An 18,994-nucleotide genomic window follows, 5' to 3' on the forward strand; every position below is an offset into this window, starting at 1 on the left:
AAAAACGTTAAAATCTACCAAGGTAACAAATCTGCAAATTTAATGATAGCCATAATTTCTAGTTATACGGTATATTAGTTGCTTAAAGGCATGACATTATTAAATAGGAAAGAAAAAAAAACACGTAGAGAGGCGAAAAGTTGGACGAAAAGCCCTAAGGGACTCCACACGGAGGTCACTCGAAGGAAATTAGATGTAGTGCGTTTTTAAATTATTTTTTAAAGAAAAAATAGCCCTCCCAACTGGATGTACATTTAAAAAAATGCAAAAGCAGCTCTAAAGATAAGTCTATTAATTTTCCCGAGAAACATTGTACACAATACTGCGTTCCCTGCTCTTCCGCTCTGCGCATGTCTGCCTATTTTAAAACAAGCTTCATGCACTTTGCAAAGGGAGACAAACCTGAACCGGGTAACTACAGACCAATAAGCCCGACTTCTTTATATGTAAATTTATGGAAACTATATGAAGATACAACATGGAAAATGACCCATATAGCAACAGTATCCTGGGAGACAGTCAGCATGGTTTTAGGAAGGGGAGATTGTGTCTAACTAACCTGCTTGAGTATGCAACATCAATAATGGATAATTGCAAAGCATATGACAAGGTTTATTTATATTTCCAGAAATCCTTTGACAAAGTCCAGCATAAAAGATGAATTCTCAAACTGAATTCAGTAGCGATTCAACGAAATGCACGCACATGGATTAGGGAGTGGTCAACATGTAGAAAACAGAAAGTACTAATTAGAGGAGAAACCTCAAAACATGGCACTGGAATAATGTTGAAAGTGGGGGTCCTGTAAGGCATTGAACAAAACCCTGTATATGATAGAAGCCACCCCCAGCACCCTTAGTTTCGAGCTTTAAAAATCTGGTCACCCTACTGTTTGCTTAACATTATTTTCATAATGTTTTCCTACACTTACAATGCAATTTCACCCAAAAGAAAATGTAGTTCAAGGTTTGCATTAAAGATTAGCATGTACATAAATTCATACAGCAAGTGAAATTATGCCGGCAACAGTTCAGGTGAGCGGGACAGGGTTTTTAAAATTTAAATCATCTGAGGGTCTGTGAAACCAGCCAGTGCTTTACTAGTCACCTGTGTCATTAATGTGCAGCAGTGTGCTTCTAACCCAGGTCTTATTAAACACGTACAAGAACATACAGTTTGAGACAAGGATTTTATGTGCAAACCGAAGGTGTCAACAGCCAGAACGTCAGACCAGTGTTTCATTTACAGAACAAAAATTTAAAAAATCAACCAGATGGTCACAGTGATCCATTGTTATCAATAATACACATTGGTCCATCTCAAAATGAATATACATCAAGTACATGCATTTACATTAATACACGCATGTATTACACAAACACTCATGTTCTATTTGTCAGACATAACACTAATCAATATTACCCCTCCTCCCCACTCTCCCCAGTTACAGACTTATTCCAGTAACTATTACTGACATCTCATTTTATATATGCATTTATCTATCGAATGGCTTGACTGGAATAGGTGGCTTCTTTCTCCAAGTGAGTTACTTTGTGCCAGGGCTTGAAACAGTCAGATGTGGTCGAACAGTTAAAAAAAATATATATCCCACTTTTAACCCAGAAGGTTGCATCCTTTCTTTCTACTTGGGGAGGGACAGGTTATTAACAAGATTTCAAAGTGCAGATATTACAGACATTGCCATCAGTGTGCCGCAGGTTATCAGTCTCTCTTTTCCCCAGCTCTGTTTGCAGGCACGATTTGCAGCACATCATCTCTCAACGGTTTACGGTCTTCATTTCACTTGAATCGGTGGCGAATGAGGGAGGACTCGTCAGTGACTCCTCCCTCTGTATCGTCGCCATGACGACAAGGCACGAGCAGCAGGATGACCAGGATGATGAGAATGAATGCGCACAGGCCCATCAGCGCATAGGAGATGATCCACAGGACCGGCTCCCGTATTGCTGGTGTCTCTGCACAGTTACTGGAAATGTCCGAGGCCAGGAACGGACCTCCGATCTCCGACAGAGGGGAGCCGTTTTTTTCTGTCAACAGGAATAAACACATTTTATTACGGGGTGACTCAAAAGCATGCAAGGTAGGGGAGGTTCAGCAATCTGGAGTAAAACCAGGGAACGTTTTTTCAAAACTTTTAATCTGGATCAAAGTGGTCCGGATGTTGTAATTGATATTCCTTTTATCAGGATCATAAACAGTCCTTATTTTAAGGTGCCCATACTGGTTAGGATTTTATTTCCTATAAGTAACGTGTCGTGATTTTAAACTGTACCTGCACAGGTGCTAACTGCAAAGCCAATCTTCTTCTGAGCCCGGTCAAAGGTCACATAGAAGCCCTCCATCACCGTGGCGCCGATCACTAAGCCACTGGTGGAGGACGTGATGCCGAAGCGGTAACACTCAAGTGTGTCATCAACATCGGCCACGAGCTGAATGTAGAGCTGAAAAACGGACACAAGCGAAACCTCAGAATGCTTTTACTGAAGTGAAACACTGCTGACATCTAGTGGTCATTTTGGAAAGTGACACTAGCATTACAGCCCACAAAGCTCAGTGTGCTTTCCTGGGGGGATTTCAAAACAACAGCCGATTTGTTCCCTTTCAGTGGCGCTGGTGAAGGGTTAATACGACACAGGTAAAACATCACATAGCAATGACAATCAGTAGACCAGAATGCTTTGTTTCCAAGCAAGGCCCAACTGTTCTGGGATCACCCTGTGTACTAAACTACACGCGCAAGGACTACCTGCGGTAGGATGGTGATGTGGAAGGACTGGTTGGCATTCATTCCCCTCAGATAGATGGAGATTTTTGGGAAGAAGCTCCACTGTGTCTCTCCTTTCGTCCAGCAGGCTAATTTGGTGCCAGTCCAGAAACCACTGGAAAACTGCTGGATCTATCAGAGAGAGGAATGTGTTAAAAACAGCAAGCCGACACAGGACCAGAGGCAGAGGAACCAATACATGAAAATATAAAAGCAGCCTGTAGCACAGACAAGGAGAAAGAACAAGACAGTACAGGAGCTTCCCTTCCAAAGCAGGATTCATCCAACAGCACAGTGGCCCGAAATCCACACTGGCTTGAGGAGAAGAGCCCACAATGTGTACACAGGACATTGCATTTTGCAGACATTTCAGCGAAGCAAATGCCAACCAAAGCACCCATGATTAACCTTCTGACTCTGGTGCCAAAGTGAATAAAAAAGGGTGATGCAGTTTCTCTATATAAGCAGTGTTCTGTTTGTATATCAAGTCACAAAGTGAGGCAAGCAGTCAAGAGACTGACACACCCCTCTTCATGCAAACATGACAATATCCCTTTTCTAAAGTCAGCAGCCAGTGGCTGTAAGCAAACACACATGCAAACACAGTCTCTGTTACTTGGAGCCCTGTTTCGATTTATCCAGCACTGGGTTCATCCCCAGTCTGTGTGTTTCAGGGTTGGGGCCAGTTCCTGTTTTTCAATTCCAATTCCTTTTTAATATCAATTCTCAATTGCAATTCTTTCGAAGGAATTGGAATTTATATTTTAAGAGACACGCTAATTGTTGTGATTGGCTTCAAATGAAAGCAGTTGATCAACTGAATTGACTAATCCTGATTTCAACTGAAGGAATCTGTTTGCGGAATACTGCTCATTGTAGTTTTGATCAATGACGTGTTGGAATTGATTAAAAAGGGAACAGGAATGAGAATTGGATTTCAGGAATTGATTTTAAAAATGAATTGGAATTGAAAAACAAGAATGGACCCCAACCCTGGTGTGTTTATCTTTCACTTCCAGAGTGCCACTTCCAAACCAAAACCACTTGAACCTTGACCTGACGTGCTCATGTTCACCTTCGAAGAGGATGCTTTCTCATTGGTACTGCTTTGTGTTTACGGTTTTTGAAGGCTTCGTACCTCTTATTGGAGTGCTCTGGTAAAAAGGACCAGTGCTGACTCTAGTTTACACTCTCAGGATTCTGTTCATGTGGCTGCTCCAAGGATTCAAACCCATACGGGAGAATTATCTTTAGCACATCAGCTCCTGAAGACGTGGAGCTGTTTCCATCATAGTATGATGATGACATTTGATATTCTTTCCTTCTCTAGTTTTAAAGATCACATCAGGGAATTGCATAGACCCTCCTGTCAATGCCTCTCCCTCAGTCCACATTAACAAAGAGATACATGTCTTATTGATACTATTCTTAGATCTCTGTGTGCTGCTCATTAAGACTGAACCACACATGCTTGACTGTGCTGTTTGTACATTGCAATTGTATTTTTTATTGTTTCTAGGACCCCCTTGTAAATAAAGTCTGGGTAAACCTCTTTGTTAAATAATAAAATAAAAATAACAACAAAAAAGTTAGAAAAAAATATTTCCAAATCTAAATTTAGAGTAATTGTTCTAACCCTGTTTACAAGAACATATTGTTCTCATACACACACTTCAAACAATTAATTAAAAAAGCAACAGAAAAAAAGCAGAAAATCACCCCCTAACTTTCTTACCAAGGATGTTCTGATAATGGCATCCACGACAGCGTTAAACACATTCTGCGGGAGGCGCAGAAGCGTCGTCCCACTGTCGACAATGGCTTTGTCAGTGTTGTACTGAAATGAGAAAGAGGTACAGAACAATGCAACAGCTTTGTGAGCCCAGGCCTTGAAGGAACAACTTCTCCAATGGAAGCCTCTGTTGGGAGGAAGGCTTTAGAGAGGAATGCAAGGCACTGTTCAAAAAAAAAAAAATTACTTTCGATTTTTTTTTTTTTTTTGTCCTTAACTTTGAAAAGATATTCAAGCTCTGTTCAAAACAGACAATGCAAGCAGCAGGCTCTTACACAATACATACATGGTATTGCCAAACTGGCAAACAGCTCCTAGAAAACAAAGCCTGGCCATTCAGGAACACAAATAAAACACGACCTAGACATGGAAAGTTAACCAGTTTGCATTTAGGCATTTATCACCTGTGCAAGTAAATTGTTTTTTTTTTCCCTTAATGAACAAATGTTTTAATAAAATACATGTATAATAAACACAGGGAAAACAAAATATGGTTAAAAAAAACAAGGCGAACAAGGATAGTGGATTTTCAAATTTGATTATTTTAACAAGTAGCTTCAATTTCTTTTCTTTTTATACACATTTTATTGAATAGCCTTGGTCTTTCCATTTAAACTGTGTGACTGTATCGACAGAGAGTAGGTGAGGCTGGAACAGTGGAAAGGTCCCGTTGCCACATGAATGCAATGAGAAAGGCTGTTCAGGCCCATTTGGGGTTTAAGACAGGCTTCATGGCAGATTAATTTAAAGGCATATTTACAGGAGTGTGCCTGTTTAGACAATACTAACCCCCCTTAAAGTGCAATACAGTACATACCTCTTGACAGTCAAGGTTTAAATTCTGGCCCCCAACCTCTAGCTTAAGGACCTCCACCTGGTAATACCATTCCTCCTTAATGGGGGTGTACCATATAGACCCCTTGTACAGAGTTGGTTCAATCCCACCCATGACCTGAAAAGAGAACATACATACTTATATGAGCAATGCCACCAACTTATGAATACAAAAGCGTTTTTTTTTTGTTTTGTTTAATTGTATATGCTACTGTATCTGATGCAATACAAATAAGGATCAATCTGGGTGAATGAATGGGGAAGGGGAACTCATTTGGAGAACACATGATTACAACTTGTTCTGGTACATGTAAAATGTACAAGGCACTATGAAAAATATATGCTTTCAGGAATACCATCATTTTAAACCCAGGCAAATAGAAATACATGTCTAATATCTAACTACAGCCTACAAAGTAGGAGTAATTTTGAAGTCCTGACTCCATTGTACGTGCTTGAGATACTAAATACAAATGCAAATACCCTTTCCATTTCGATTGCCCTTATATTACTAACTGGAAGAACACCAAGCCAGGTACATCTCATCCTCCCAGCACAGATCACATGGCTTACTGCAGGGTTCCTCAAGTGGAAGAACACCAAGCCAGGTACATCTCATCCTCCCAGCACAGACCACATGGCTTACTGCAGGGTTCCTCAAGTGGAAGAACACCAAGCCAGGTACATCTCATCCTCCAAGCACAGATCACATGGCTTACTGCAGGGTTCCTCAAGTGGAAGAACACCAAGCCAGGTACATCTCATCCTCCAAGCAAAGATCACATGGCTTACTGCAGGGTTCCTCAAGTGGAAGAACACCAAGCCAGGTACATCTCATCCTCCCAGCACAGACCACATGGCTTACTGCAGGGTTCCTCAAGTGTAAGAACACCAAGCCAGGTACATCTCATCCTCCCAGCACATATCACATGGCTTACTGCAGGGTTCCTCAAATGGAAGAACACCAAGCCAGGTACATCTCATCCTCCCAGCACAGACCACATGGCTTACTGCAGGGTTCCTCAAGTGGAAGAACACCAAGCCAGGTACATCTCATCCTCCAAGCACAGATCACAGGGCTCACTGTATCATTTCAGGACTGATGGAAGTCTCATGGGATACTGAAGCTTACACTACCCATTCCTTCACTCCAGTCCAATTTCCAGCATATCTTAATTATAATATACCTGATTACTACAAGATCAGTTATTGCTGGTACTTGAACACAATCGTCATGAAGAATTTTGATTTAGAAAACACAACTAATATTCCGATTTGGTAACCTGAAAACTTTTCAGAAGAAGTTTATAAGCATGTGATCATGCTCTAATATCTCAGTTCACCTTTTCTGATTCTGATCACCCTTTACACCAGTGCTTTAAGGGTTATTAAACTCCAGGCTTGCCTCTCATTAGCTAACCTAACAACACTGTCCCAACAAGTCCCTTACAGTTTTGTAGTTTCTTTGTTTGGGAGACTTTCCTTTCACCCTGACTCGTGTAAAAGCCTGTTTTTCCTGCTGTTAGGTAATTCTAACCCTTTCTATCAACGCTGTACATGGTAAGCTACAGTATGCAGGCCAGGAGTGTCCTATTACTGTACCTGTGACATAAAATGTTAAAGAGGAAGAGGCAATCAAGAGCTACCAACCTCATTGCAGTGCTGCAGCCGAGAGGCACGTTGTCCAATTCTAAATGCGCCAGTAACAGCAACACCTCCAGGAGCATCTACATATAAACCCAATCCTGACAATTACCCCAAACCTATAGCCTACTCCTACACTACAGTCACTACAGATAGATCTGCATATCAAACCCTTTTCACTTCAAACAACATCACAGAGAATGTCTCGCTCCTTGTTTTAAAGCCCGGACGCCCTGCTGCCTTCAGCCCATCCCATTAAACTTCCCTGAGAGTGAAGCACTGCCGGCAGCAGCGAGTCTCACTTACCAGACCACCTCCCAGGGGATCCAAAGTGCTGGAAGCTGACATTCCTGCTCCGCACATCTGCAGGGAGAACATGTCTGGGATCCCAGTCTGCCTCACCAGAGAGTCAAAGAAAGGCTCCACTGAACTGTCCGGCTGCAGAAATAGACACGGGAGCAGTTAATACGTTGCTCTTCCAATACACAAACCAGAACTGACACTGTTTTCACACACCATTCCGTTTTACTATTCACTTCTGCACTTGTTAATGCGCAGTCCCTCCTTGTTGCTTCACAATGGGGAAACTAGTACAGAAATGAACAGTAACAAAATGATTAGCTTGCAGACTGAACACTGTATTTGACAGTGCATTAAACACCATTTCATCTGAAAAAAATCTTACAGCATGACAGGCATATGAATATAGGGAGAAGGAAGCTGTTAGCTAATGTTCTCTGGTTCTCAAGAGTCTCTAAAGCTGAAGTGCAGTACACTTTTCAATGATTTAATCTTTACTTTACATGGTTTACCCAGTTCATTGAAATCCTCCCTTTCCAAATAATAATAATAACAACAACAACAATAACAATAATAATTGGGGGGTAAAATGTTATCAGTATATCTGAAATAAGACTCTCTTTATTCACAACTCATCATTCTGTTCAACCTTGAAAACATCCAGCTGCTAGAAAATTACAGAAGCACTGCCGTGTTAATCACACAGCAAGAAACATATGTGTTGCTTGCAACCTTGTTGCTACCCCAAGCACCAGCAACTACCCACATCCCTCTGCTGGTCAAACCAGTATACTGTGCATGAAGGTTTCACAGGGCGTAAACTGGAGAGGTGATACAGTTCTGTATATTATATCATTGTATTACAATCAGCAGGATCTGTCCATATACACACACACATTTTACACACACATGTATATATACACACACACACACATTTTACACACACATGTATATATACACACACACACACACACATGGTGTTGTACACACACATGTGTGTGTGTTTACATACATAGTGTGTGTACATACACACCACATGTGTGTGTACACACACACACGACACACAATGTTGTACACACACTGTGTGTATACACATGTGTGTGTTGTACACTTTGTTGTGTAACTAAATGTGTGGTGTTTTACACACACATGTACATATATGTGTGTGTGTACACAATGTGTGTGTACACACACATGTATATACACCACACACACATGTTTACACATGTGTTTATATATATGTGTGGTGTGTTGTTTTACACACACATGTATATATACACACACACACACATATGTGTACACATGTGTGTGTATATACAATGTGTGTGTGTATTATATGTGTGGTGTGTGTGTTGTACACACACACACACACACATTTTACACACACATGTATATATACACACACACACATTTTACACACACATGTATATATACACACACACACACATTTTACACACACATGTATACAATACACACACATTTTACACACACATGTATATATACACACACACACACATTTTATGCACAATGAATGCAGGGGGTCAAAATAAACCGGCGATCAGCGCAATCCACCTCCTAACACTGTACTTGTGCCAGCATTATTTATCTGTTATTACTTGTGCCAGCATTATTTTCTGTTATTATCATTCAGTCCATTTTGTGTCGTATTATTGTAATGTAAGGTGATATATGACAGCTATACATATGCACAACAAATGTGTGTTCCTTTTGTTGTGATATTGTAACAATACGTAACCAGGTGCTTGTGAGAGATATTGGGGGGTTCATATATAGAGGCTGTACGCCTTTAAGAAGAATGGCGTGATGCCATATCAGCTGAACATTGTCAGCTGACATACAAATGCTTAAGTGCAGAGGTGCTGGATTATTACACTTATTTTTTTATGTATTTTATAGGGAAGGGTTAGCATACCACAGTTCCTGTTTAACAGGATCATTGCGTTGCAAACTTCACATTGTGACTAGCAAAGGCTTATCAGAAGGGCACACACTGGTACAGGATATACACCACGTGGCACGTGAAGACTCGCACCAGTCATTTGTTATGGAGGTCTCACGCTCTCTCTCTCTCTCTCTCTCTCTCTCTCTCTCTCTCTCTCTCTCTCTCTCTCTCTCTCTCTCTCTCTCTCTCTCTCTCTCTCTCTCTCTCTCTCTCTCTCTCTCTCTCTCTCTCTCTCTCTCTCTCTCTCTCTCTCTCTCTCTCTCTCTCTAGTATTTTAAACTGGTAGTAAACTGGAGCTGACCAGGAACAATCCTCTACCAGGTGTGTGGGAGAGGCCTTGTGTGCTGTGAGTGAGGAGGGGGAGCTCCCGTTTTTGTTCTAATTTTATTAAATTTTTGTTTTACAGTGTTTTATTTTGGCTTTAATCTGTTTTCAGTAAAGGAAAAAAAACAGTTTAATATTGATTTTTTTAATGAGCCTTTTATTGTGTTCTGTTTTTAAGGAGAAAACGATCTCTCTCTCTCTTCTCTCTCTCTCTCTCTCTCTCTCTCTCTCTCTCTCTCTCATAATCAAGGGTATTTATGAATGTTATTCTGGGGACACTTCAGTTTGTCCCAAGAAGCAACATAACTCAAAACCTTATTTGCCAATGAGGAAGTAATTATCCACATGTACATCATTCTGTGCGTCACGCTCGCAGGCACACTGCAGAGAAACTTTACCCTAGCCAGCATTTTGTAGGCCAGCCCCAGAATCCCTTGCCAGTTCACTCTGGGCAAGAAGAAATTCTCAGATTGCAGAATAGTGGCAACGTTGACGGTGACGGTGCCATTGGGTCCCTTCGGAATGGTGACGATGTCTGTGCCAAGCTTGCCCACCCAGTTTCCTTTTGTGTATCTCACAGAGACATCCATTCCAGAGGACTGGTATGAACTGGAGCTGGGGAACAGAGCACATAATCGCTGACACCTCTGTGCAGGGACGGAAAGAACAATTCCACTGATCAAGCTTGTATTAAAACCTGGAATGGATGAAACTGCTATGCAATAGGGGTCTTATTATGGATACAAGAAACATAAGATACTGAACAGCCTCCCACAGCTAATCAAAGAAGAAGCAGGTACTTCATTTCTAATGCAGACCATTCTAAGCAGCAAGCAAAATGGTCAACCAAACTCAGTGCTTCAGCACCACTTAAACCGTTCTTACAAGCTTGACAGCCACATCTGGCATTCCCAGTGCTAAGGATCTCTCAGTTTGTATTGTCAGTGATCACATTTTCCATGTAATTATTTGTACACCTTTGCTGAGAGATGGCTTTCTTCCAGAATGACTCTGCTTTTCACACCACGATGCTGTCAGTTTTAGATCATATATAACTCTTGAAAGCAGATACCTCCCCACTTTCTATTTAGCACTGCATTCCAGCCCTGTAAGTGGAGGAGGAGGAGTCGCCGTAGTCCCCTTTGCAATTTTCTCTGCTAATTACTACCTGCTCCATGGCTGGGGTTTGACACACTCTAGGAAAAACAGCACATTGTCTTTAGCTACGTGAGCCAAAGAAAATAAAAGGCTCCAATTACAGAGAGAGCGCCTATCTCACTTCTATCACCATGCTGCTGCTACATTCTGAGAGCACCACCCTGTACAGAAGAGAGAGACACAGACCCAGTGTGTCTTTGTTTGAAATTTAAAGGAGTGCTAACCAAGGTGTGTGTGTTTTTTTTTTTCTTACTTCCTGTTAGCACTATCAGAATGATCACTGGCTTTTTCTTCTGTTGAAGATCTCTTTGTTCTGCTTGTATTTCAAACTTTAAATATGCAAATATCTGAAAGACAACACTATAATGAAAATCACTGCTGCTTCCTTGTACCCTAATCGCATCATCACAGAATAAGAACCAGGAAGCAGGTGTTTATTACAGGTTTGTTTAGCAAAAGGGGGGCCAGCAAAACTACTGATAAAGCTCAGAAAGAACAAGGACAAACTTTCTGTGGCTTTTCTACTTACAGTTTCGAATTGAAGAAGTGAGTAATGTAGGGGTCAGGAGCACCAGCCACTGCAAAGTTACTGCTCCCTGTGTCTACCAGTACATTCAGCTGTGAAGAAGAAAAAAGAAAAGGATTGATACCAACACAGGTTCTGAACACATACATGAGAGCCCATACTGTGACAAGGGGAACACAAAGAACACATCTGAAGTGAAATCTCACACAAGCTTAGGTCAAGAGTGCAGATAAAACTGTTTCAAGGTCCTGTACCCTTCCTATAAAACACTGACTATGTGTCTTGGTAAAATATGTATAAATTGAACACACAGGGACAGCACCTCTCCATTCAAGTGTGCAGACTCAGACTGGAAAGGGCTTCTAGCACAGGAACCTTTTCACGCAAGACATGAGCTAGATCTTCGGAATAAGAAATAAAACGCTACGGGACAAGCAGGGAGGGAGGAAAGATGAAGCCGTGTGGCTGTACAGTAGGCTGTGAAACGCACAGACCTCTTACTTTATTTCTGCTTAGCAGTCCTGCTGTCATTCCATGCATTCTGAGAAAAAAATTATACTGTACATGTGTACATACAACTTACAGGCTTTTAATAGAAAAATGATTTAAGATAAAATGTTTTATTTTCACTCGGCCACACTGATCCCTGCAAGTCATCCGCCTAAAATCATAGAATTTGCAATGGAACATTTCCAAATTGTAAATTGAACACAGTGAACACTTACTGTACACCCCAGTCACACTTATGCACTGCAGGTAAGTGCTCCATCATCTCATTTTGAAAGCGTGACTAAATATGTTTTGCAGATTGCATTGTGTTCTCAAAGCTCTTTCTTCCACATCACGTTATATTTTGCTGTTACAAAAGGTCTTCAAGCAAGCTGGGACGCTGCTTATAAAATTACTCCCCCATCGATTCTCTAAATCAAATCTTCATTGATGGCAAAGAAAGCAAAAGACAAAACCCTAACGCTGTCGCATGCTGCAAGACCAGAAACGCAAGATAAAGTGAATAAACGACAGAAGGTAGTAAAAGGGTGTGAGGAGACTGCAGAAGAGGCTGCCCCTGATCCCAATGTCGAGCTGCTGCAGGGTATTCCTAATGCTTAGGCAGTGCTCGCTCTGAACTGCTTTTACCCTTGCATATGCACAGTCAGCATGCCCAGCTAATCTATGCCTCGCAGCACTAATTGGCAGACGCCGAGCAAAAGATGCTGCATCTGTTAGCTGTTTGTAGAGATTAGCAGATGCGAACCACTCCAGTGACACAGTGTCTTCTTGAACAGGTTAACAGATGCTGTAATTTGCAGCTCATTGCAATGCTGGCTCGTTTAGCACGAAGACTCCTAATTACATCACAGGTACGGCTGCTTTCTTTTGCAACCTCAGGGAGTCAGCTGTGCTAAAGCAGAAATCTGGAGCGCTAACAACACACACACACACACACACACACACACACACACACACACACACACACACACACACACACACACACACACACACACACACACACACACACACACACACACACACACACACACACACACACACACACACACACACACACACACACACACACACACACACACACACACACACACACACACACACACACACACACAGGCAATGGCAACAACTCCTGGAGAAGTAACAATGCAAAATGGTATTGCGCTAGTTTTATATATTTTGTTCCCCTTTCAGATAAACAGATCAATACTGCTGCGGCTTCATTAAAAAAAAAAAAACATGACAGTTGTACTAAAAATAAACTTAAATATACGAGCAAGCGTGAAAATCTTAAAAGGTTTAGTTTGCCCTTCTGTTCGGTATATTGGTCTCAAATATGCACTTTAGAAAGACGAATGTATTTGATGAATGTCTGATATTAAAACACACTGTTTTGGTTAAGTGACTTGCTCAGGGTCACACACTGAGTCAGTGGATGAGCTGGGATTTGAACTGGGGAACTCTTGGTTACAAGCCTGTTTCATTAACCACTGGACCACACAGCCTCCTAAAAAGACAGAAGACAACTGAGGAATATCCACAAACACCAGTAAAAGAATGTTCTCCATTCTCAGGATCAATCTGGAATAACCCACTTCTTAACTAGAAAGTAAACCTACAGTCGCTCAAGTCCAGATTAAAGAGTTAATCCAGTCCTTTCTCCTGCTGCACACAGTATGTGATTACTGTACACCAGTTTGAGGGCACTGCTTGTGACATTTTGTCTAGTTTCAACCCAGAACAAACTAGGAATTGAAAAATAAAAGTTTATGTTAAAGACAGTGACAAATGTTTCTATTTCTGCTGCATTTTTCCAACACTTAAAGCTGCCGATTGTCAATAGAATACGTTCTCTAGTGTCGGCCAAATGCAGTGCATTCAGCCTTATTTTTTTCATTAAATTGCTCAGGAGCAGCAGTTGTGGCAGGTTCTTACACACAATGACAAGCATGTTTGCCAAACAATTCAGACAGGGTTGGGTCAATTCCCCTTCCTTTTCAAAATCAATTCCCAGCATCAATTCCCTTTCAATCAATTCTAACCAAGACGGATTAAAAGGGAATTGGAATTGGGAAATTGTTTTTTTAAAAGGACTTGGAATTGAAAAAAAGGAATCACCCAACCCTGGATATGTCGGTCATTTGTGAGTTCTTAAGGAACCCCTTGTTCTACAAACCTGGAACTTTGCTTGTTTCATTCCCCCGCAATTGTGAAGCAAGATAAAAACCAATGCAAGAAGTTACAAGCCCTGCAAGCTTTCACAAAAACTGGCATCCTAACAAAAAGGTATAACACAGTATGTGTGCTGTGCTGCAGCGAGTGCACCAAATGAGGAGGCAGAAACTGGCGGCATGCTGTTAGAACTGTACAAACCGCAGCGGGGCTGCAAGACACAGTTCTGCACAAGGACAACCTCCGGCACCCGGATTGCTGGTGAAAGCAAAAGCTTTTTTCAACCCCCTTGTTTCATTAATCCTCATCAGCTGCCTCTATAACTCCTGGGCAGACTCATGGTAGATCATGTGAGATCATGCGAGATCATGCCAGGCAGAAATAAAGGAGCTTAAAGCCAGGAGCATGGCTCTCAGCAGCAAAAGATTCCTTTTATTTTATAATAGAAAAAAAAAAAAGATATGCATTGATCAATGGAAGAAAACAAATGTATGCTTTCCCTACTGATCCATGCTTATACATAATTTAGGGCTACAGCTAGACCTGGGCTCAATTCCAATTGTAATTGTGTCATTTGTAATTGAAATTACAATGCAATTGAACTTCAGCACACCTGCTGAACTGTACACACAGCTGATCAACTCCAGTTCAATTCACACCTTTCCAAGTTTAATCACTCACAGTTCCATGTCGTGTTTTACATTGAGCGGACATTCTTCTTGTATTTTCACCTGCTTTTAGTGACTCCATTTGTTTGAAAAACAAACAAAAAAAAAGTTCTATGTTATGTTTCTGCATTTGTACCTGCCATTGGTGCTTGCTAGAATAAGCATGTTAATGTGTGGGGCTATTTGTAACTTTTGAGTGCAAGTGTAATTATAATTGAATTACTGCAGCATCATTTCAACTAATTGCAATGAAACAAAACAGCATTGGAATTGTAACTGCAATTTCAGCATTAAATTCTGCTGTGATTAGAATGGCTACAGCGGAGACACCTGCCCATCTGTATGTCACCCTTCAGATTGTACATCTCTCTACAGAAGAGCTTATCCAACACATTTTTATCCAAAGTTATTATTAACAGCACCTGGGGACACACGGAGGGGTCTCTATGTCACACTTGCATTTACACTTACATCTAGAGAACCAGCTGTGATGAAAGGATATGAGTGGATCATAACCTGGGGGCACCTGTTCATATGTTACACCTTTAAGAGTGGCTGACACTTCACTTTTATCAACGCCCGGTAGTCAAGTATGAACCAACCTTCCCTTTACCATTGTGAGGGATGTTGGCATGGTGATAGAGATTAAGCATGTGAGTGACAGTGTACAACCTAGGCTGGGTAGAACCTCACTGACTTTAAATAGAGATCTTAAACTTAAACATTAGGGTTTACTTGACTAAATGCAGTGTTCAACCTCATAGCTTCATAGCTCAATTCATTGTTTTATAGTTTACACTGCAGGGACAGAAATAAGACTCCTACTGAATACAGGTTTCACCCATTCCAGGTTTTAAAGCATGTGTGATCAGTCACAGTGTATAGAGAACAAGCTCAGGTGAGTTTAAACTCTAACTCATAATAAAACCAGGAATAGATCAGACTGCTATGCAACGGGAGTCTTGTTTTTATCCCCGAGTACTGTAATACTGCTGTGTGTTCCAGTGGTTAAAGAAAAGGGCTTGTAACCAGGAGGTCCCCGGTTCAAATCCGGCTCACTCACTGACTCACTGTGTGGCCCGGAGCAAGTCACATTTAAAACTCCTTGTGCTCCGTCTTTCGGGTGAGACGTTGTTGTAAGTGACTCTGCAGTTGACGCATACAGTTCACGCACCCTAATCTCTGTACATCGCCTTGGATAAGGCGTCTACTAAACAAACAGCAACACCCCTAAAACAAAATCCAGGAGACAGCAAAAAAGAGGTTCTAGAAGCAATCTAATCTAGCAATAACCTGACGTGAAAATTCGAATCTCCAATGTATCAGCGTGATAATCTCCACCTGTGTGAAGACAGCTACAGCAACGGGTATACAGGTTACATGCATTTCAACAGCTTCACGCTGCTTTTCTTATCGCGACAACCACTACACCCCCGTCACAAGTACTGTATCATATTGAACAGAAAGCACATTTTAACAATTCCTGTAGCAGGAGCCTAAACCAATCTTAAATAAACGATTGCCATATTGCGACTTGTATGTTAATCCCATCTGTCGAAAGTGTGGGTATGGTTTTCACGTTTGTAAGTTACTAAAAGTCAGTATAACACGATTTGCAATAATAAATAAATCAATAAATAAATAAGTTCAGTAAATACATAAATTACATTCCTTACCGTTTGAGACGGAGTTCCCAGTAACATCTCTATATAATAGCCACGACCTGAGTCTCCTTGTAAGTTGTTGACCATTTGCAAAAAGTTAACTTTCCCACTGGGGTCTGTTGCCAAAGAAATCCCATTTGTCGAACTAGATTCATTTTTCTCCAAAGAACTGAAATCTATGTCCACGGACGAATTGAAGTTTCCAGGGTAAATCTTTAGGGGGAAAGTGAACTTCGAGTTACAAGTACTGGGAAAGAAAACCATCGCAAACAGTAACGAAAACGTTTTCATTTCAACTACACTCTCTCAGTGCAAAACAATAAGAAATATCCCAAGCATCCGCTAAACGCAGATTCCCTTTAATTTCAAACTTCTTCACGTTGTTCAGTACTATAGCGATTCATGCTGTTCAACTGTCTATATCGTGCTGAGCATTTTCGTCAGAAACTTTTCTGTATGCCCGTTGAAACTTCAACACTGAGGAATGTTTGCTAAAGAACTTCCGAAACACATGTGACGGATATGACGCCTTGAAATTTAATTTGACAACAAAGGGGGAGGAGAGTAAGGGTTAAATGCCTTTAAAGGGCGAAGCCGGGATAAAGATTTAAGACTGCCGTCTAAATGAACGCTGCACGTCTGCTGTGCAGATTGAAACATAGCATGCTTGCATTGGGTTTCTATGAAATGTGTCAAGCTTATTAATACATAATCTTTTTTTCACACAGGTATATTACACAGTACTGTCCAGTCCGACCATTTAGTATTCTCCAAACAAGCTCAAAGCCAGGTGTAGGAAGATTTAGAGACAAATGTGGAGCAACAAAACCACGAAGCACCCAGAATGATGGCAAAACATTCAAACTGCATTTAAAGCTACTGACTTAAAAACAGGTGCTCCATCTTCTAGTTTAGACTCCATTTAACTGTGGGCTCAATGAGAACAAAGCAGGAGTCTTATCAGGATGGTAACACAACAGGTTATACAATTACAAAGGAGAGAGAGAGAGAGAGATCAACAAAGCAAAACCCAGTGAAACCTAAATAAATCATAATAAAAGCATCCTCACGAATCAATAATAAATAATAAAATGCATGCTAAAAAAGGAAACAAACCTAAGAGCACAGATCAATCTCCATTAGAGCAGAAAAGCTGTTGAAATGGAACTAATTAAATGTGATGTTGTGAGAAATGGGGATTCCTTCAGTTTCTCAGCATATATACAGTGTGTGTAAAAACACAGGGACTGCATTAGATATAATAGCTGGTGAAGTATTCATTACTTGCCCATATGTTTCATGCATTAGTCATTTGTGCTAACAGCTTACCTATAGGTGGCATTGCCCTTATCAAAGCTAATTCTGCTTGAAAAGAGTGCTTTACCTCTTCAATTATGAACTGTAGCATCCACTAAACATTAATACTGTAAACTATTGACTGATGGGTCTGGAGGGGGCTGGGCAGCATGCCAATGTGGTTTCCAGAGCTGTGCTGGGAATGTACTCAGCATACCCCTTCAGCATTGCTTCTACCCCTTCAGTAAGATTGCTTCTCTTCTAAGATTGCTTCTCTTGCTTGTGCTCAGGAGCATACCCTTTCAGTAAGATTGCTTCTCTTGCTTGTGCTCAGGAGCATACCCTTTCAGTAAGATTGCTTCTCTTGCTTGTGCTCAGGAGCATACCCTTTCAGTAAGATTGCTTCTCTTGCTTGTGCTTGCTTCAGTCTTGCTTCTCTTGCTTGTGCTCAGGAGCATACCCCTTCAGTAAGATTGCTTCTCTTGCTTGTGCTCAGGAGCATACCCTTTCAGTAAGATTGCTTCTCTTGCTTGTGCTCAGGAGCATACCCTTTCAGTAAGATTGCTTCTCTTGCTTGTGCTCAGGAGCATACCCTTTCAGTAAGATTGCTTCTCTTGCTTGTGCTCAGGAGCATACCCTTTCAGTAAGATTGCTTCTCTTGCTTGTGCTCAGGAGCATACCCTTTCAGTAAGATTGCTTCTCTTGCTTGTGCTCAGGAGCATACCCTTTCAGTAAGATTGCTTCTCTTGCTTGTGCTCAGGAGCATACCCTTTCAGTAAGATTGCTTCTCTTGCTTGTGCTCAGGAGCATACCCTTTCAGTAAGATTGCTTCTCTTGCTTGTGCTCAGGAGCATACCCTTTCAGTAAGATTGCTTCTCTTGCTTGTGCTCAGGAGCATACCCTTTCAGTAAGATTGCTTCTCTTGCTTGTGCTCAGGAGCATACCCTTTCAGTAAGATTGCTTCTCTTGCTTGTGCTCAGGAGCATACCCTTTCAGTAAGATTGCTTCTCTTGCTTGTGCTCAGGAGCATACCCTTTCAGTAAGATTGCTTCTCTTGCTTGTGCTCAGGAGCATACCCTTTCAGTAAGATTGCTTCTCTTGCTTGTGCTCAGGAGCATACCCTTTCAGTAAGATTGCTTCTCTTGCTTGTGCTCAGGAGCATACCCTTTTAAGATTGCTTCTCTTGCTTGTGCTCAGGAGCATACCCTTTCAGTAAGATTGCTTCTCTTGCTTGTGCTCAGGAGCATACCCCTTCAGTAAGATTGCTTCTCTTGCTTGTGCTCAGGAGCATACCCTTTCAGTAAGATTGCTTCTCTTGCTTGCTGTACATGTCCTGTATAGAAATAAACCATATCGTCAAT

General features: G+C 41.3%; 1 protein-coding gene across 1 annotated transcript; it reads right to left on the reverse strand.

Moving 5' to 3' along the window:
- Positions 1–1,170: 1,170 nt before the first annotated feature.
- Positions 1,171–16,837, reverse strand: bace2 (beta-secretase 2). The gene is made up of 9 exons (XM_041232991.1): positions 16,350–16,837; positions 11,330–11,418; positions 10,041–10,257; positions 7,362–7,493; positions 5,395–5,529; positions 4,521–4,622; positions 2,768–2,917; positions 2,294–2,462; positions 1,171–2,048 (listed from the first exon to the last, which is right to left on the reverse strand). Exons 1-9 carry the CDS (start codon positions 16,626–16,628, stop codon positions 1,801–1,803), a joined length of 1,521 nt encoding a protein of 506 aa, XP_041088925.1. The 5' UTR covers positions 16,629–16,837; the 3' UTR covers positions 1,171–1,800.
- Between the last annotated feature and the right edge of the window lie 2,157 nt (positions 16,838–18,994).

This window comes from Polyodon spathula, chromosome 30, assembly GCF_017654505.1.
Source record: "Polyodon spathula isolate WHYD16114869_AA chromosome 30, ASM1765450v1, whole genome shotgun sequence".
Lineage (NCBI taxonomy): Eukaryota > Metazoa > Chordata > Actinopteri > Acipenseriformes > Polyodontidae > Polyodon > Polyodon spathula.